This window comes from Pongo pygmaeus, chromosome 10, assembly GCF_028885625.2.
Source record: "Pongo pygmaeus isolate AG05252 chromosome 10, NHGRI_mPonPyg2-v2.0_pri, whole genome shotgun sequence".
In the NCBI taxonomy this organism is placed as follows: domain Eukaryota; kingdom Metazoa; phylum Chordata; class Mammalia; order Primates; family Hominidae; genus Pongo; species Pongo pygmaeus.
The window spans coordinates 117,882,109-117,902,719 of NC_072383.2; the positions used below are offsets into that span (position 1 = coordinate 117,882,109).

The following is a 20,611-nucleotide window of genomic DNA, read 5'->3' on the forward strand; positions in this document are numbered from 1 at the left end:
ATGTAAATGCATATTACTAAGTGAAAGAAGCCAATGTGAAAAGGTCACACACTGCATGGTTCCAACTGTATGGCATTCTGGAAAAGGTAAAACTATGGAGAAAGTAAAAAGATAAGTGGTTGCCAGAGGGTGAGGGGACAGAGGGATGAATAGGCAGAGCACAGCAATGGAATTACTCTGTGTGATACTACAGTAGTGGATAACTGTCATTATACATTTGTCCAAATCCATAGAATGTATAACACCAAGAGGGTACTCTGATGTAAACTATAGACCCTGGGTGATAATGATGTGTCAATGGAGGTTCATCGATTGTAGCAAATGGACCACGCTGGTGGAGGATGCTGATAGTGGGGAATAAGGCTGTGCGTGTGTAGCAGCAAGAAGTATATGGGAGCTCCCTGTGCTTTCCATTCAATTGTGCTATGAAACTAAAACTGCTCTAAAAAATAAAGTTTATTAATTATAGATACAGATATACCATAGTATAATTTATCAACATATCAGAGAACATTGAGACTTCTCCATTTTTTTACCCATCTTAATACACTCACTAGATGCAGTTTTCCTGCAGAAAACTCTTCCATACAGTTGCATATGAGCCAGTTGTAATTCTACTTCGTCATCCGCTTACTCTCTCACTCAAGAAATCACAACAAAATGCTAATCACTGAGGGTACTGTCATCATAATAGCTACTAAAATTTTCTGATCACTTAGTCTGTACCATTCATTCTGTTGTTTATTCCTCAACTTGTTTATCAGGCAAGTCCTCTCTGCCAGACACTCAGCCTGGTGCTGGGGATATAAAAATGGAACAGTCCTTTTTCTCAGGAGCTTATAATTAATGAGGCAGATGCACAGGTGCGGGATGGGTGGAAAAGCTTTGCTGGTACCCTCTGTCATGCTAACAGTGAGGTTTTTCTACTTCTGAGGGTGGGAGTTTGCCTTTGTTTCATGTAGCCAAAATTTTCAAAAGATGACTAATGCCTTAGCACTGAAGCAGCTAACAGCTTCTTCAAAGACAGAGCACTCTTTGTCCCTAACACATACCCCACTTCAGTCCTGGACAAACAGCTTGACATCCACGTGCAGAACTGCCTTCCCGTTTGCCTGCCCCAGGTCATCCCTGGCCTCAGCTCACACCCAAGCTTGGCTGAGAACCTGAGCTGGGCCAGAGCAAATTTCAGTGTCTCCAAGAACAGGCAGTGAAGTTCCCAGAAGGGAGGAGGAGGACACATGTTTACTGATATACTGCAGTGCTATTATGCAGGAAAAATTGAAATAGCAATAACAACAACAATAATAACGGCAGTTCATATTCGTTGAGCCCAAATCACATGCTAGGTACACTGCCAAATGCTTTCCAGAAATAATCTTCCTGAGCTCCTCAAAACCTTTATAGGATAGTACTATTTGTAACCCTTTTTTACCTGATGGGGAAACTGAGGCTCAGAGTGGTTGAGAAACTCAGTTAATAAGTGGCAGCACCAGAATTCAAATACAAATATGTCCCCCAAACAGGAACTAAAGCCTGAGAGACATCTAGCAGTTACCTGTTTAATTTGATCTCCATGGACAGCCAAATTAAGTAATTTAGACCCAACCTTTCACTTTGAAATATAAATGATGGTTGAGTCCATGGCTATTTATGTCATGCCACTTATGAGCAGAGAGGGCTCAATAAATATGGGCTGAGTGGAAGAGACATCAGCTCTAAATCAAAGGAACCATAGACACTGAAGGTAGGGAGCTGGTGAGGTGGGAGGGGTGGGGGCTCTGGAGCTGCACAGATCAGGGTTTGGGGCTCTGGGTGGTTTTGAGCAAACAACAAACCCTTCTGAGACTTCTCGGTAAATCTGGGGGTAATAATAGCATTGGCGGCTGGGCGCAGTGGCTCACGCCTGTAATCCCGGCACTTTGGGAGGCCGAGGCGGGCGGATCACAAAGTCAAAAGATCAAAGCCATCCTGGCCAACATGGTGAAACGCCATTTCTACTAAAAATACAAAAACTAGCTGAGTGTGGTGGTGTGCACCTGCAGTCCCAGCCACTCAGGAGGCTGAGGCAGGAGAATCACTTGAACCTGAGAGGCGGAGGTTGCAGTCAGCCAAGATCACGTCACTGCACTCCAGCCTTGTGACAGAGCGAGACTGTCTCAAAAAATAAATAAATAATGATGTTGGCTTCAGAAGGTTGTTGGGAATGAAATGATGCTTGTGAAATTCTCAGAACATTGAAAAGGTCCCCAGGGAGCTGTCTCCAGGGAGCTCAATATCTGGGACAGAAGAGACAGCCTACAAGTATAAGACTAAGTAAGCCATATAGGGATAGGCGAAACATAGAACTAGGGTCTGTGGTAACACACTGGAGGTCACCCAACCCAGACAGGGGACAGGCGGTGTCAAGGAAGGTTTTCCAGAAAGGGTGAGGTCAAGCTAAAGCCAGAATCATAAGTAGGAGTTGCCAGATGAAGAGGGAATGGAGAGGGTTTGCAGACAGCCAGAATGTTCTGAGGCCTGGAGACAAGGAAGAGAATAGGGATATTTCAGGAGGAATAAGTAGTCTATGATAGCTGGAGTCAGGAGAGGAAAGAGTCAAGACCTGAGATCAGAGGTGTGAGCAGGGGCCAGGCCATCGTGAGCCTTGAAAACCATATTATAATGTGATTTGAACTTGATTCTTGGCCCAATCCAAATAAATACGCCTTCACTGAGCACCTAACGGAGGTCAGCCTGGCCCTAAGCAGGGTGGGAGTACAGAAGACAGCACCCTAGCCTTCTGATAATCCTGAAGCCTCTGTCTTTTGGGAGGTCTCAATTCCTCCATCTGCAAAATGGGTTACATCAAAATTTCCCAAACCTAAACCAACAACAGGTCATCTTGATTTTTACCATATCCATGTACTACTGATATTCCTGTTTACTTTAATAAACTCATTTTTTAATATATAAGTAAAAGGAAAATTACAGTACTATCTGAAATAGAAAATTACAATCAAATGTTCTTGCCTGGGCACAGGGGGTCATGTCTATAATCCCAACACTTTGGGAAGCCAAGGCTGGTGGATCATTTGAGGTCAGGAGTTTGAGACCAGTCTGGCCAACATGGTGAAACCCCATCTCTACTAAAAATACAAAAATTGGCTAGGTGTGGCAGCATGCACCTGTAATCTCAGCTACTCGGGAGGCTGAGGCAGGAGAATTGCTTGACCCCAGAAGGCGGAGGTTGCAGTCAGCCAAGATCACGCCACTACACTACAGCCTGGGTGACAGAGTGAGACTCTGTCTCAAAAAAAGAATCACATGTCCTAAATAAAAGGTACCTATAAAAATACATATGATTAAAACAATGGATTTAATACTACTAGTTGCAGTTGCCTACCCAAGGCTGAGTCTGAGGTGTGCTCCTCTCTCTTACAGAGATTACAAAGTGTTAGAGAGGTGTTACAAACCAACTAGCACCCAATGGGGGCTTTCTCATTAATGTAATCAGAAGGACAGAAAAAGACTAGACGGGGAATAAATTTCTCACCATGTAATTTGATGTTACTTACCATCATGTCCATGCCTGATGACATCCTAAAATACTCCACTGTGGCCCCAGCGGTATGTGTTTCACACTTGAGGAAATGCTAACCTGAATTGTCTACTTTTAAGGTATCTTCTGTCTCTACTCCTCTAACATATGTGGGCTGGGAAGTCTTTCCAGAGGGAATAGGATGGGAAAAGGCGCAAAGAGGGTTCTATGAGAGCACCACAGCCTAGGCCAAGATAGAGAGGTATTCATGCAAGATGCTCCCAGAGTAGCAGGCAGTCGGTGCTCATGGACATTTTCCCACCCGCAGGGGATTTCAGTCACCGTGTCTGGAATGTGCCGAAGTGAAGAAATCCAGTTTGGTCCCATCCACAGCCCGGAGCTCACCCATGAAAGGGTGCTCCCGCAGCTCCTCCTATGCCAGCACCCGATCCTCCAGTCACTCATCCCGATCCCCAAATCCCAGGGCTTCCCCAAGGTACACCCAAAGCCGATCCACCTCTTCTGAAAAAAGGTGAGTGTGGTTTTGACCTTTGCTCTGAAGCACGTTTCTCCTTAGGAAATTAGTTAATTGCAGATGTCCTTTGACCCATGGGGGAAAGAAGTCAGACGGACTTAGGTTTGAATACTTGTTTTGCCCATTTCTAGCTGGTGGCCTTGGGAAAGTCAGTTAATTTCTCCGAACCTCAGTTTTCCCATCTGCAATATGAAAAAATAGCAATTCTTACCAGAAAGGATTGTTCTGAGGACTATAAGGCACTTAGAACAGTACACAGAACATAATGAATATCAGTTATTATTGCTGCTATTGGCATGAGAATGAGCTAATGTGTATCAATTAACTTCTGCATAGAAAATTATCCCCAAACTTAGCATCATTAAAACAAGTGCTACTCAGTTCCTGATCCTGTGGATCAGCAATTGGGCTGGGCTCAGCTGGGTGGTTCTTCTGATCTCACTGGGCTCACTCATACACCTTTGATTGACTGGTGGGTTGGCTGGGGGCTGAAGAGTTTGAAAGACCCCAGCTGACTCATCTCTACTCCATGAGGTCTCTCCTCCTCCAGCAGGCCTGTCTTGGTTTGTTCACATGGTGATGGCAGAATTCCAAGAGAGAGCACAGTACTGTGCAAGGCTTCTAGGCTTGGAAATGATTAGCATCCCTTCTGCTATTCTATTAGCCACAGCAAGTCACAAGACCAGTACAGATTCAAGGGTATTCCTCTCAGTGAAAGGAGCTGCAAAGTCACATTGCAGGGGATGTGGACACTGGGAGAAGAAAAATTATGGCCATTTTTGCATTCTGCTACCCAGTTTCAATAGCTATTGGTAATTGCTTGATTGCCTCATGTAGAATAATAATGTAGCAGAATGAGACATGAAATCTCAGAAATTGGAAGATTCTAACCAAATGAATCAACCCATAAATTCAGGGAGTCCAGCTTTCCTCTGCAAAAAGAAATTCCCAATAGGAGCCTGACTGTTCCTCTTTTGCAAATATACAATCAAAAAACCATTGCTTATTTAGCTGGTCATCTCAAGACTGGTCCATTCCAAAAAATAAGACAAGGCAACTGATGAAAATATTCAACATGATAGAGTGACATAAATAGAAGAGCAAATCAGGCTAAAAGAAAAATTAAGGAAAGAAATATAAAATTAAGTCAGGAAACAGTCCCAAAAGCACGTCCTACCATTCTGTAAAGTTGCTATGGAGGTAAGCTGCAAATATGACGTCTGAGCTCCCTGACAGACAAAGCAAAGAGGAAAATTACTCCATCATTTACTATATTATTAACAAAAAAAATAAGAATTGAACCAGTTGCTCAGAAGAGCAGCTATTTCAGGTTTTTAATTCTATGAAAAATGACTCAGATGGCTCCACAGAAAAGGGACTCTATATGGTGCAGTGAATGGAAATTCTGATAATATCCTTTCAAACTGTCCAAAAACAGGTTTCATCTTGACTCTTTGTTATATTTCTCAATGCATAGCCAAAGCATAAGTTGGCAAAAGCACATTTTTCCAAGGACCATAGCTGGACACTGCCAAGGGCACTGAGAATGGAAGAGCTATTCCTGCCCCTGTTCTCTAAAAGTGGGAGGCATCAACAGAAAGCAAAGAAGACTGGGAGGAGCATAAGGATTAGTCACTTAGATACACAACAATATAGTCTACAAAAATCAAGAGCACTTTGAAACCAAACAGACGTGAATTAAATTTGGCTTAGAAGCAAACAGACCTGGGTTCACATCTCTTACTAGCTGTGTTTAGCGAAGTGCATCATCTCTCTGTACCTCTGTTTCCCCATCTATAAAATCAAATTGATAATAGTACTTAACCCTAAGATATGTTGAGGATTAAATAATACACACAAAGCACTGGTTCAGTGTCTGGCACATAATAAAATATGTCATAGTCATAGCTAACATTGCCTATGTCCTGTCTAATTGGTACTTAGCATAGGTGCCAATATGCTATGTGATTTACCCGAATTCACTCATTCAATTTACAATTGTCTGGGGTAAGGACTATTATTACCTGCATTTTATAGACAAGAAAACGGCCCAGAGAAACAAAATCATCTGCCAAGGTCACACAGCTAGTAAGTGGCCAGGATAGTAGGCACAAAATAGAAGTTGTTGGTATTATTATTAACCACCCGGTGGGGAGGGGCTTTCATTCTTTGATTGGGGCCTAGTTCCTCTGCCTGGCTTCCAGAAAGAAAAAGGTCACTGCCCAGGGACCCACTGAATAAAGCGCAAGCCGTCTTGGATAACCCAGGCGGATACTCAGCAGGCTCCTCAGAGGCTGTTACCTCTCCCCCAGGTCCTACTCCCGCTCTCCCAGCTATTCCTCCAAGTCTGGCAAGAGGAGCCCACCCAGCAGAAGCTCTCGGTCCCGCCGCAGCCCTAGCTACTCCCGCTACAGCCCCAGCAGGTACTGGCCCCTCCCGGAGGCGCTGGCCCCGCCCCTCAAACTAGGCCCGTCCTAGGCCCCACCCCTTTGCTCTGATCCTCCTCTCTGGCCCCGCCTCCCCGTTCTCGGGCCTTCTTCGTAGGTCTGACCCTGACTCAGCATTCTTACAGTTCCCTTTGTCCAATCAGGAGTGGCAGCGAGGCACCAAATATACCCTTGTTTCCTAATGTCTCCAGCCCAAACACTCCCACAGACATACCCCAGAACTCACATCCCCAGCCCTCAGCCTCTACCGACCATCCCCATATTCAGAACCCCCAGTTCTTACCCACGCACCAGGGCCTGCGTAACATTCACGTCCTCACCCCTGCAGCACCTGCCCTGCTGTGATGCCCATTTGCAAATGCTGACACCCCTGCACAAGCCCAGCCCCCACCCCTACGGTACTAACAACCCTCGCAGACTCTTCCCGCAGCCCCTTCATCCTCCCTCCGGTCTCCCTTGCGGCAACGTGCAGACCCCATCCCCTGACCCAGTGGGGTGGGAAAGAAAGGGAGTGTCCCTCTCCCACGCGCTCATGCAGAAAATCCAGCCCAGCCCCAGCTCCCCAGTAACCCCCCGTGCCCCTTCAGGGAGCGGGATCCCAAATACAGTGAGAAGGACTCGCAGCAGCGGGAGCGCGAGCGAGCGCGGCGGAGACGTCGGTCCTACTCGCCCATGAGAAAGCGCCGGAGAGACTCCCCGAGCCACCTGGAGGCCCGGAGGATAACCAGGTGAGGCCAGGGGGCAAGGGGGACCCACCTTCACCCTCGTTCCCACTCCCATTCTTACTCATTCCAGCCTTGGGCTCTCCCTAGGCCTCCTTGGGGCTGGGATTCAGGATTGTGCGAGCTTATGGTCCCCCCAACCCCAACATCATTGAAATTGCGCGTCTGTTCAAAGCCGTGGGACTGAGTCTCCCAGCTCAATCAGCAGGGCGTGCAAGAAGGGGGTGGGGCCAGCCTGAAGAATCGGGTGTGGCCTGGGGGTGTGGCCAAAGCCTGAGGGTGGAGCTGGGGCCGGGAAGGTGGAGCTGGGGGAGAGAGTGGCGTCAGGCCAGGGAATGGAGGCCAAAGCAGTGGGGCAGGATCTTGGCCTGGTGGTGGATCCCGAGCAGTGGAGACAGACCTCTACCCTCAGACCTGTACACTCAGCTGTCAGGCTTAAATAAACCTATATGTAATTATACCTTGAACCAAGTGTGGAGAGGACAAACAGGATTGCTTAGTTCCCAAAGGGACCTAGAGGGAGCCACGGTGGATAAGCCGGAGAGCACTGGATGTGGATTGGAATCCTGGATGTGCCACTTTGCAGGTGACCTAGGAAAGGCTCTTACCTTCCTGAGCCTCAGTTTTCTCACCCATGAGATATTGGAAGAAATAACTCCCAGAAGTATGAGGATGAAATGAAAAGGGGCAAAAAGATGTGAACATGCTTTGTAAACTTAAATGCAGAGCACACAATGTGCCATTGTTGATTGAATGGTCAAAATAGGTGGATACCTTTCCTGGAACAGGTAAGGCTTCAGAATAGAAAAGCTCTAGCAGAGAGGTCTGAGTGCAAGCAAATTTCTCAGGCCTTGAAAGCTGGGAGAATGATTGAATGCTGCCCTAAGATTGGGTTGGGCTCTTCCTACTGGCCTCCCAGGCATCTGCCACTCAGTCCAGACACTGGACTGAGGAATCAGGGATTCTCCCTGGAGATGACCTGGAGGAGGAAAAAGAATGTGTGTCCCAGATAGCAAGACTGGGGTGATGGAGTCCCCTTCTCAAATATCCCACAGGGCACCCTGCCTCAGCTTGTAAAGAATTCCTAAACCCTTGGGAGGCCCAGGCGGGCGGATTGCTGGATCTCAGGAGTTTGAGATCCGCCTAGGCAATATGGCAAGACCCTGTCTCTACCAAAAATACGAAACACTAGCCAGGCATGGTGGTGTGCACCTGTGGTCCCATCTACTTGGGAGGCTGAGGTGGGAGGATCATTTGAGCCCGGAGTGGGGTGGAGGTTGCAGTGAGCTGAGATCACACCACTGCATTCCAACCTGGGTGACAGAGCGAGACCCTGTCTGAAAAAATGTAATTAATATAATACAATATAATACAACATAATTCCTAGCGTAATTTCTAAACCCACTCCCTTGATCCAACATCACACAGCTATTAAGTGGCCAGGATAATAAGCACAAAATAGAAGTTGTTGGTATTATTATTATCTTTGGGGTCAACTTAGAGGAAAGCTAAGATGGAAAGTGGCATTTCCAAACAGCTGTCTAGTTTCTTTAGTCAATCTCAAATAATTCATCTTGATTAACCCATTCAGTGTTTCCCAATCTTTAGTCATTCACCAGTATCTTGACCACATATGCCTTGTCTGTTTATCAACTGTACTATTCTTAGTTTTCTTTAAATAGATATGACCCTTTTCAAAGGTTCATACATTTATTTCTAAAGGAAACTTGACACAGTACAGTAAATGGAAAATTAGCCTCTTTTGCCATAAATAGATGGTTCTAGTAAAAGTAAAAATAGAAAAACAAAACTATGATTAAAGTTTAGATGTAGATTCTGTTGCAAGCTGGAGGCTCTGAGCTCCAGGCTTGCTTCATGGGGAGAAGAAAAAAGTGAGATAATCATTTTTCAAGACATATTAGCACTAAGCTAAGACTTTTACTTTGATGTGTTCTCAGGACTGCAAGAGAAATGGAAAGGGAGTATTTTTTCCTAAGGGACTGGGAAAAGGGAGGATATTGGTTTCCCTTGGGACAAGATTGGGGCTCGCTGAGGGGAGGCACGGAGGGACCGGCCCTCATCCCTCCTCTCTCTGGTCTCTGCAGTGCCCGGAAACGCCCCATCCCCTACTATCGGCCCAGCCCCTCTTCATCCGGCAGCCTCAGCAGCACCTCCTCCTGGTACAGCAGCAGCAGTAGCCGCTCGGCCAGCCGCAGCTACTCCCGGAGTCGGAGTCGGAGCCGGAGCCGGAGCCGGAGCCGGAGCCGGACCCGCACGAGCAGCAGCTCTAGCTCCCGCAGCCCTAGCCTGGGCTCCCGCAGCCGGAGCCGGAGCCGGAGCCGGAGCAGGAGCCGGAGCCGGAGCCGGAGCAGGAGCCAGAGCCGGAGCTACAGCTCAGCAGACAGCTACTCCAGCACGAGGCGCTAAGTGCCCCTGAGCCAGCTTCCCGTGGGGGCCCCTTCGCGCTGCCAGCCTCCCCCAACCACCTGCCCTCCCCGCCTTCTCCTTGGTGACAGATAGTGAGGGCTCCTATGCCTTGTCCTTCCTGCTTGCCTAGGGGAAGAGAAGAAGAGGGTAAGGGAGCTTCATTCTCTAGATCAACCTGCTAGGAGCCTCTACCAGCATCATCCTGAGGCCCAGCGCAGGCCTGGGCATATGGAAAGAACCATCATCTTGTGGCACAAAAAAAGAAAAAAGAAAAGAAAACCTCAAGGTTTTGTGAGAAGCAATGGGTCTGTGACTCAAAAATTGAGCCCTGGCCAGGAAAATGTGGAGACAGTTCTTCTCCTCCACTGCTCACAGGAGGCCCGTGGTAATTCTCCCTACCTCCCCGGATGCTCCCCTAGTCCAACTTCATGGCTGCACGTGGATGGACCCCCATGTCTGAGAGAGGTGAAAGAGGAGACCAATGGCAGTTCAGGTTCAAGATAAGGGGGTCAGGCCTTTAACTTCCTCAAACAGGCCCAAGCAAAGGTTGGAAGACACGTGGGTCCTAGAAGAAGGGATATCCTTGAATACCAGACATGGACATTTGACTTGGTGGGAGGTGTCAGGAGATAGGAGTTGGTTAAGATGATAGATAGAAAAAAGGAAGGGTTCAGCTGCTGCTCCCAATATCTCAGCATGGTAAGGGGACAGAGCCCAGCAGATCCCAGCTGTGGAGAGGCCACTGCATGGCTGGCACAAAACACCTCTTGGCCATTCACAGGGGCCCTGCAACCTCACAAGAAAGGAGATAGCGGAAGAGTCAGGACAGGTTGGTCTCCAGCCCCACTTCCCAAATATGCCTCAGCCCCACTAGCTGGCACCAACTTAATTCCACGGGACCATCTGCTGAACATTCCCCAGTGCCATGGCCAGTTGCCAGGCCCCAGCGCCAGCCAGTCTGGCCTTACCCTCCGGATGGCGCCTGCCAGCCCCCTCCCCTCTGCCCAGGCTGCCATGCCCTGGATGCCACCCAGTGCAGCCTGGCACCTACCCACCCACCCTTCAGCTTAAGCCACTCCCCTTGCCTCTCAGGAATTTTGCCAGGATGGGGCACAGCGGCTCATGTTTGGGGGAAAAGACCCGAATCCAGAGTGCAGGGGAGAGGGGCTTGGATGTGCCATGTCTTGGGCTCCTGCTGGCTTCTGAGGTTTCTTGTCAGCTTGGGAAAGACCCACCTTTATTTTTGCCCTCACCCCAAGTCCCCCCTGGCTGGGGCTGGGCAGAGAGAGTAAGCTGATCTCTGATACACAAATACCACCAGCTGCTTCATCCACAGAAGGCGCTAAGAACAGGGAGGTGAGGAATAAGATCCTTAAAATAAACTCTTGGGCATCCCCCTCACCAGCTGACTGGCTTTCCGGAGGCTTGTGGGTGAGTTTCAAGTTTGTGGTGGCAACAGCAGCAGGACGGCACACAGAGGGAGTGAGGGAGAGAGGACCGGTCCCAGCTTTTGGATATTTTGGGTTATGGGGAAGCTAGGGCCAAACATTCTTTATCCCTCCCACCCCAGGGAAAACATTTGGAAAATAGTCCTTTTTCTTGGAAGCAGTGACGTCTTCCTACCCAATCCCTCCCATCCTATCAACCCATGGGGCTAGAGACTGCCGTGCAACCACCACCACGACAGCCCTTCCTCCATTGGAAGAGAGGAGCGAGGGCCCTGGGCAGCAGTGGACGACCTGGCCTCCCCATACCGGGCCTCTGGCCCAGACCTAAGCCCTGCCCGCAAAGACTAATGGATGCCAGTGCTGTCACTGCAGAAGGCCAGATGGCAGGTGCCTGGGACAGGGGCAGGTGCCCCGGACAGGGGCAGGTGCCCCAGGGAGGGCAAGTACAGCCACTGTAAATAACCCTTGTCCCTGCCCAGGAACCCAGACTGGACTTCAGTCTCCCTCCATGGAGACAAAGGCTTCCCAGAGCCACCAAAAACCTTCTTAGCAGGACAGCTGTGAGAGGCATCAGAGCCTCATGTTCGGACTGCCTTCATCAAGACAACTCTAGGGGACCATTTTGCCTGGGGCTCCTAGCAAACCTTTTTATTTATTTTATTTATTTATCTGTTTATTTATTTATTTATGTGATGACTGTCTCTCTTTCTTGCCATTAGCAGTATTGAATTATTTATTTATACAGAGGTTTTGTGTGTGTGTGTACGTGTGTGTGTGTGTGTGTGTGTGTGTGTGTGTTGGGGGATCTCCTAAATTATTTTTGTGCATCTCCTTTTTTTTCCTGCTGTTTTTATGGATGGGATTTGAGAGCCAAAGGTGAGTGGGCTATTGGCCTTCTCCCTGAAGGCTCTAAGCCTGGAACACCCTGGAGTTGGCCCAGAAGGAGGCACATCAGTCCCAAAATTCATCACTTAACCCAGTGTCCAGGAGGGTCAGGCCTGTGCCCCAGCCTCTTGTCCCCCAGGAACCTCACAGGGGTATCAAAAAGATATAAACAGCCCAGAGGCTTATGAGCTACGGTGATAAATTGACACAGTGGAGTTGCAACTTAGGTGGGGGTTGGAGTCGAAAGTTGGCAAATGGGGCCAAGGCTGCGCAAAGTCGATATCCCTTGTGAACGTCCCTTAGGGAGGCACCAGATTGGAGACAGATGTGCTATCTCCTAGCAGAGTGATGAGGCTTCAGTTGAGTACTTACTGAAGTAGTTGCCTTGTATTTTGAGGGCCATAGTGGATGAAAATGATGTCTGGTTTAGTACTGGAATTGCACTTGGGGTTGACAAGGTACTTACACCATGAGAATGGAGGCAGGAATTGAGTTGACTGAGGGAAGATGCACCTTGATCTCACCCTCACTCCAAGGCACATAGCAGGATCACTCCCTAGCTTCTCTGAGCACACCTAGTTGGTTTCATGTATGTTACACGTGCTTCCACTCCACAGTACCTAATTTCTCTCTGTCCCCCGAGATCTGAAGGCTACCTTGGGAAGAGGCATCAGCCATCTTGCTTGAGAACCACCAAGCCAAAAGCAAAAGCTTTTATCTATGATCTCTTGCTGTTCCATCAGGGGAAAGCACAAAGCTATTTCTGAAATTAGGAAAAAAGAAAAAAAAAAAGGTGGAAGGAGCAGCCAGATGTTCCACAGGACCCCGCCAAGAAGGTCATTTCCAAACCCATCCTGGAAGGGCCCAGGATCCAAAGGTCATCAGTCCTGCTTATCTGACCAACTGGCAGTGTCTTCTGGCTGCTGGCCAGAGACAGCTCTTGCCCTTTCCAAAGTCACTGTCCACTGCCTTGCAATTGCCAGCTTGTCTGGTCCAGCTTTGGGTTTGGTGAGACTTTTGCAACATCCCTGGTTGTTTCCCTGGCAATGTGACTATCCAGCCCTAACCCAAAGCAAGGGAGTGCCCCTTTCCTGGGGGAAGTTTACAAGAAGGCTGCTTAAATGCCTGCTTCGGGGAAATCTCTGCCTCTCTCTCTCTCTCTCTCTCTCTGTGTATTTCTCTACATTCTTTTACATTTCCTTTTTTTCTATCCAAAAACAATGTGCTTGTTGAGGCACTGGTAACCTTGATTAACCAGAACCTCCCATTCCTGGTATTGCTGTTCCTACGCCCATTTCACCCTCATTACCTTCTGCTTCCAAGGAATATGACAGATCACCAGGATGCTGCTCCTCGTGAGGATTTATCTCAAAAACCAACATCCAAAATGGGAGGGGGATGTGGCTTGAGGTCAAGCACCATGCATCCCAAGCCTTTGACCTGCCCGCTATGGAAGTGCACTGGATGACAGAAACTGGATACATTGCTCCCTTTCCCTAGGGCAAAGTTCCCACCTCTGTTAAGTGGAGGGATTTGTGAGATAAAAATTCAAAATGTTGGCCTGAGGCCTGAGAGTGTCACCAAAGACAGAGGGAGCTTCACTCAGACTCAGAGGGAAAAGGAAAAGAGCCTCAAACATTTTTAGGAGGTTCTCCATCATGAAAGTAAAAACAAAAAGCAAGATTTGATCTCCCTTCAGTTAATTAGCAAGGCTAAGTAACTCAAAGCCCCCAATTAGTAACATTCTGGTTCATTGAGGTTTGACCATATTCCTATCTGCATCCCTTCCCTTCTTTGAAGGACAGCTGATCTTTCAGAAGCAGAATAAAATTAAGATGTTAGAACAAAGGTCTCAGTCTCAGAGAACCCCATCACTTCATTTGCTCAGACCCATCCTCTTTTGCAAAAGGGTTTACTTGGAGAGGCCAAAATTCAGAGTGCTCTCAAAGGCAAAGAAAGCACATTGTTTTCCTTCTCCAGTCCAACTTTCATCTTTTCTTCTGTTGTTTTCTTTTCCCCTCTTCTTTTTCACAAATGTTCAAAATGGTCTCATGCGCATGTGTCTTGCCCCGCTTTCCCCTTTAGCTGAACAGAAAATTTTGTCTCATAGTAAAACAGTCAAAAAACAGGATTCCTCCAAACATGCCTCCTCCCGCACTGGCCAACCCAGTCCAGCTGAGAAACTTATGCTAGATTCAATGTCATTGAGCAATGCTTTATTGAAATCTCGCTCTTCTCACTTCTGCACCAATGAGCCAATGATACTGACACAAACTTCATCTCTCCTCTATCTGTGGTTGTTGTTTTTGGAGTTGAAGTTTTTGTGTGTGTTTTTTTAGTTCTTTTGATGGCTGTTGTTTTGCATTGTAAATACCGTGATGGGGGAACCCCATCAGAACATGGCTTATTTAATAATTTATTTCCTATTTATTGAGTAATATTGGGAAAAGAGAAGGACCACCTCTTTCCCTGAATTGCTATTGAGAATTGGTCCATCTCCCAGCTCCAGGTGCTGCTGTCTGCAGCGAGGGCATTACTGCCCAGGTAATGAGTGCTAGAATCACCAAGCAAATTGAAATTGGCAGAAATGGAGGCTTCAGTCATACAAATTAGACTCAAATGGAACTAAAACACTGGTTATCTCTGGGAAAACCTCATTTAGATGGAAATTAATTGAAGAATAAAATGCCTACACATGAACCAACTTCTATTAAAAAGTCACAACTCCTTGAAAAAAGAAAGAAAGAAAGAAAAATTGTAAACTCTTTTTTTTTCTGGCCAAGGAAAGCTATGCCTCATCTTCTAATGAGCCAAGCCAAAAAGACTGCAATGGTATTCCTATGTGTTTCTCTGGCCTGTGTATCAGTCTGAATGAAATGGAATGGGTCTCTAGCCTCAGTCTTGTCATCTGTAAAATGGGGCTTGTCCTATATATTATCTGCAAGACGTGGGAAATGGGGGCTCAAGCCCTGATGCTATGGACTCCATACTGTTGGATATATTGTCGCTTGTGTCTTCTGCCGACTGTAGATTAAAGGGTGTCGGCCAAGGAAGGAAACAAAAAAGTAGGGCCTGGACTTCACTTGCAGAGTGAGGTCACAGTCGCTGAGTCCCACAGTCATATATGGGAGACCTCAAGTTGCTGTCACCTTGATAACTCTTGTATCCTGGGTTAAAGCCCTCTGTATTTAGTTTGAATTTCTCTCCAAGCCCCGTGGTCCAAAGTCATCACGGGAGAGACCAAGATGGGCTTACCTTACCCTGCTCTGGATTTAACCACTGTTCATTGTCAGGCTATATTTTTGTACAATCATTCAAATAACCCAGTGACATAGGTCATATTGCCACTTTTCAGAGGAGAAAACTGAGGCCCAGGAGGGGGAGGTGACATGCCCAAGCTCCCTTGAGCTCAGATTGGCTTGACTCAATGTCCAACGTTCCCTTGGTAGTTTTTTCTCCGGGGTCCTGTGCTATAAGAACTTCTCTCTGCACTGTATTTTTTTTCTCCCAATTCTTAGCTATTTCCTCAAGCAATGATTGGCCAAGGACCTAGCATAATCCACCACATTGGCCAAGGGGACGTGGTGCACCCCAAGGCCATTTCTCTGCATTGGGGGCTGCGAATCTCCTCTGGAAAATTCCCAACCCGAGAACTCATCATGAGCCCAGCTCAGCCTGATCAGATAGCCTCTGCCTGGAGCATCCACATCAGATGGAAAGAAGCTGCTGTGTCCTCCAGCATCCTGGGACCCTGTCCTCTGCCCAGTGACACGGCAGCCATGGCTTGCTTGATTTCTGGTCTCCAAAGCTAAGCATAACCTTCCCGGGGTTTCTGGTTTTTCAGCCTGTACGAAACATGTCTCTGTTCTAATTAAAGGTCCCATGGTATGGTGTTCTCATATATGGCTCAGTGTTCTCTGTTTATATGGGGTACTCAGAATTAAAAAGTGGGGAAGGAGACAAGGAGCTAGAGAGACTTAAGTAGCACCTGCTGCGTGTCATACATGTTCACACTGCTCAGCTCACATCTTTAATCTTCCAAACAAACCCTGTATGTATTTTGGGTTTTTGGTTATATATACAGCATATATACCAAATATATATGTATTTTATATATATATGTGTGTGTGTGTGTGTGTGTGTGTATGTGTGTGTGTGTTAGTAGCAGCTATGGAGTGCCGCCTTAGGCAACCTTTTTGGAAGCATTTTATATGTATTATCTTAGTCTTCAGCAACAACCAACCCTATGAAGTAGATATTAGGAACTTCTTCTTACAAATAAGGAAACTGAGGCTTAGAAAAGTAAAGTCACCCAGGCACAGTGTCTCATGCCTGTAGTCCCAGCACTTTGGGAGGCTGAGGTGGGCAGATTACCTGAGGTCAGGAGTTTGAGACCAGCCTGGCCAACCTGGTGAAACCCCATCTAAACCCCTACTAAAAATACAAAAATTAGCTGGGCATGGTGGTGGGCACCTGTAGTCCCAGCTACTCAGGGGGCTGAGATACAAGAATCACTTAAAGCCGGGAGGCAGAGGTTGCAGTGAGCTGAGTTCATGCCACTGCACTCCAGCCTGGGCCACAGACAGACAACACATCTCAAAAAAATAAAAAGAAAACAAGAAAAGCAAAGTCACTTGCCCAGGGACCACAGAATCCAGAATTGATGATAATATCCAGGCAGGCTAACTCCAAAGCCCAGGTTGTCAACTTCTCTGCTCTGTAGCACTCCAGTATGTGTAATGAGTAACCAGAGTTCTTTGGTGGAACTCTTTTTTTCTGAGATCTTCTTCATGGTTGGGAGGAAAGACAAAGATTTTGGAGTCCAAAGACATAGATTCAAATCTAGACCCTGCCATTACCAGCTAGGTGGTATTGGGAAAGCACTATATACCTTGTTGGTGCTTGGTTGGTTTGCTCATCTGTAAAATGGGATAGCAACAGCCACCTCCCTGGGCTGCTGTGAGAACTAAATGAGATGGTGGCTTTAAAAAACAATGAGGCACCAAAAGTAGTCAGTGACTGTTAATGAGCAACATGACTATTTCCTAAACTGAGACTGAGCTATGGTGGTGAAGATTAAGTAGATAGCCCAAAGTAGCCAACTTGGATCTGCAGGAGCCCTGCAAGGCCTTGTGGAAATGTCCTCAGTGTGGAATTAAATTGTTTCTTTCCCTCCAGAGCAGGGGCTGAAAACACCCCCCCCCCACCCCCCCACCCCCCCCCGGCCCAGGGACTGGCAGGTGAGTGAAGCAGACAAGGTTAGAACTGTGGGGAACTGGAGAACTTAATAGACCAATGCCAGATAGAAATCTCAGCTCAGGGTTGCCAAATCTTCCCATTTTCAAGAAAGCCTGAATTTTTCCATTTTAAAATCTGATTTTAAAATATTTATAACTTATTGTTTTTTCAAACACTATGTGGGTCCAAAAAATCACACGCGCGCACACACACACACACACACACACGCACACACAGTCCACAATTGAGTTGATTATCAACTGGGGAGAAAGATCAAAGAAAACAGGTCACTGCCACTGCTCCCCTTGTATCCTGCCCAGCAGAAATTTCCCTTAGGAGTCATTGGATGGGATAACCTCCTTTGAGTAAATCCATGACTATATACCACCCTCCCCAAGTCCCCCCAAACACACTGATTTCTTTCTTCCCAAATAGGTTTGGACAAAGCAACAACCAGTGTCCTCCTCTGAGGTTCCATCAATAAATAATGGTAATTAATAATAATAAACATTTATGGATCAGTTATCACCTGCCACGCCCTTTGCATGCATTAACTTACCTCCTTTGGGGGGGGTTACCTAAATTTTTTACTTTTAATTGTTTGGGGGTACATAAACTTATTTCATTCTCATAACAACATCATTTAGCCCCATTTGACAGAGGACAAAATTGAGGCTTATGGAGGGAAGACCACATAGCTAGCAGATATTTAAACTTAGGTCTGTGGGCTCCAGGGCCATTTCTGCTATACCTCTTTACCCCCTGAGGGGGGGATCTCCATCAACTCAGAGGTAGCCATCCTTAAGGGCCCCTGGGAACTTCTTCCCATAAATTGTGGCTGCCAGGAGACTGGAGGATGCCTTCACCTTTCTGTCTCCTGCTCCAGCCCCCAGTTATCGGAATCCATGTGTTTGTTTCTCCAGCAATTGCTCTCAACAGGCACTTCTCCCAGGCCAGGTGTCTAGGCTGCAGAGGAGAGAGACATCCTTCTGGAGATGTCTCTCTCTCAGGCCAGATTAACAGCTGCCCAACGATGGAGCGGAGGTGGCACGCATTCAACACCCCCGCCTGGGCAGCCCTGGGGACACACACAGCCCTTCCATGGGGTGAAAGCAAAGGCATAAGCAGAGGGGCGGGAGGAACATGAGAAAACAAATCATCCCGAGAGGCAGGGACTAAGACTTGCTGCATGGCCCTAAGTAACTCAAGCCCCTCTCTAGGACCTAGTTACTCTACCTGTTAAAAGGGAATGCACTAGACTGGTGGTCCACAACCCTGGCCAGACATTAAAATCATCTGTGAACTTTACAAAACCACATATGCTGGAGTTCCACCCCACCCCAAATAATAAGAATCTCTGAGGGTGACAATGATGTTTCTAAAAGGCTCCCTAGAGCATTCTGATATGAAGCCAGGATTGAGAGTCACTGAATTAGATGGCACCTGAAATGCCATCCAGGTCTGGTGTCGTAGGTGTGCTACTAGATATCATAAAGGGGACAATAAAACTGGCACAAAAAGTACCCAACACATATAGAGCCTGCTATGCGCTAAGCATGCTTCTAAGTGCTTCACATACATGAACATAAATTATATATTCACTGCAAGACATCCTTATAAGGTAGATAGATACAATTTTTGATGCCTATTTTGCAGATGCAGAAACTGAGGCACAGACAGTTTTCCCCAGGGCATACAGATAGTAAGTGGTAACGGCTGGATGCTAGGATAAAAGTGAGTCCAAAGAGGCACGTGAAACAGCCTTGTGGGGTCAAAGAAGGCATCACAGAAAAAAACTGACCTCTAGGTTGATCCTGGGAGATGAGTAGGTGTTGGTCAAGCAAAAGAAGGGTTAAAAAGGAGGAGGGAAAGGGCCAGGCAGTGGCTCACGCCTGTAATCCCATCTCTTTGGGAGGCTGAGGCGGAGGGATCACTTGAGGTCAGGAGTTCAAGATTAGCCTGGCCAACATGTTGAAATCCCATCTCTACTAAAAATACAAAAATTATCTGGGCGTGGTTGTGCATACCTGTAATCCCAGCTACTCCAGAGGCTGAGGCAGGAGACTTGCTTGAACCTGGAAGAAAGAGATTGCAGTGAGCTGAGATAGCGCCGCTGCACTCCACCCTGGGTGATAGAGAAACACTATGTAAAAAAAAAAAAAAGAGTCAAAAAAAAGAAAGAAGGAAGGAAGGAAGGAAGAAAAAGAAAGAGAAAGAAAGAAAGAAGAAAGAAAAGAAAAGAAAGAAAGAAAGAAAGGAAGGAAGGAAGGAAGGAAGAAAAAGAAAGAAAGAAAGAAAGAAAGAGGAAGGAAGGGACACATCTCAGACAGGGGCAATTGAATGTGTACAGGGCCAGAGTCAATGACACCCACCTGCCTCCCCCACCTCCCCGGCCTATTCCTTCCATGAGGCTTATTACCACCTATAACCAGTTTGCTTACTTGTTTACTGCCCATCTCCATGAGGACAGGAGTCTTGTCCACCTCATTCATCTCTGTATGCCCAGCAGCACGTGGCCAGCTGTCAAATGATTGAATTTGCCTGGAGTGCCAGCTCCACTCCCTTCCAATACCCATTCATTCCTAAGCTGGTTAATTTTTAGCTTATGTCGGGGACAGGGAGTGGTACTAGGAGGACTATGGCAAGGCTGTGACATGTCCCACACAGGGACTCTAAGGATCTCTCATACACATTCTCTTCCCACCCTGGGAATGAGAGAAGGCGGCACGCTTGGTAGGGTAGACATGAGCACATACTGTTTGTCCAGCATTGTTCGAAGCACTGGATATATACCCTTAGATGAGAAAATGGCACAATTTTTAAAAGGCAGTGGCTGAAAGCAAGGACTTGTGAATCAGACAGACCTGGATTGGAGCCTAACTCTGCTACTTCCTCACTGTGTGTCTATGTGTCAGTGACCTAACCTCTCTGAGCCTCAGGTTCCTTATCTTTCCAATGGGAATAGTAAAAGGATCAATCTTTCTTATAAGACTGCTGTGAAGACTGGTAGAGGTGGTGCCTGGAAAGGACTTAGCAAAGTGTCTGAGTGTTAGTTCCATTGTTACTGATCATTTTTTAAAAAAAGGCGGTGGGGGGTGGGCGCGGTAGCTCACGCCTGTAATCCCAGCACTTTGGGAGGCCAAGGTGGGCGGATCACCTGAGGTCGGGAGTTCGAGACCAGCCTGACCAACATGGAAAAACCCCATCTGTACTAAAAATACAAAATTAGCCGGGCATGGTGGCACATGCCTGTAATCCCAGCTACTCGGGAGGCTGAGGCAGGAGAATCGCTTGAACCCGGGAGGCAGAGGTTGCAGTGAGCCGATCGTGCCATGGCACTCCAGCCTGGGCAACAAGAGCAAAACTCCATCTCAAAAAAAAAAAAGGGTGGG

General features: G+C 47.2%; 1 protein-coding gene across 1 annotated transcript in view; it reads left to right on the top strand.

The window, feature by feature from the left end:
- Positions 1-15,873, top strand: part of SRRM4 (serine/arginine repetitive matrix 4) — a 187,361-nt gene extending 171,488 nt beyond the window's left edge. The window contains exons 10-13 of the mRNA XM_054443707.2: positions 3,846-4,049; positions 6,365-6,475; positions 7,087-7,227; positions 9,327-15,873. Of these exons, the coding sequence (XP_054299682.1) occupies positions 3,846-4,049; positions 6,365-6,475; positions 7,087-7,227; positions 9,327-9,648 (778 nt within the window). The 3' untranslated portion in view covers positions 9,649-15,873. The remainder of the gene's footprint in view (positions 1-3,845; positions 4,050-6,364; positions 6,476-7,086; positions 7,228-9,326) is intronic.
- The last annotated feature ends 4,738 nt before the right edge of the window (positions 15,874-20,611 follow it).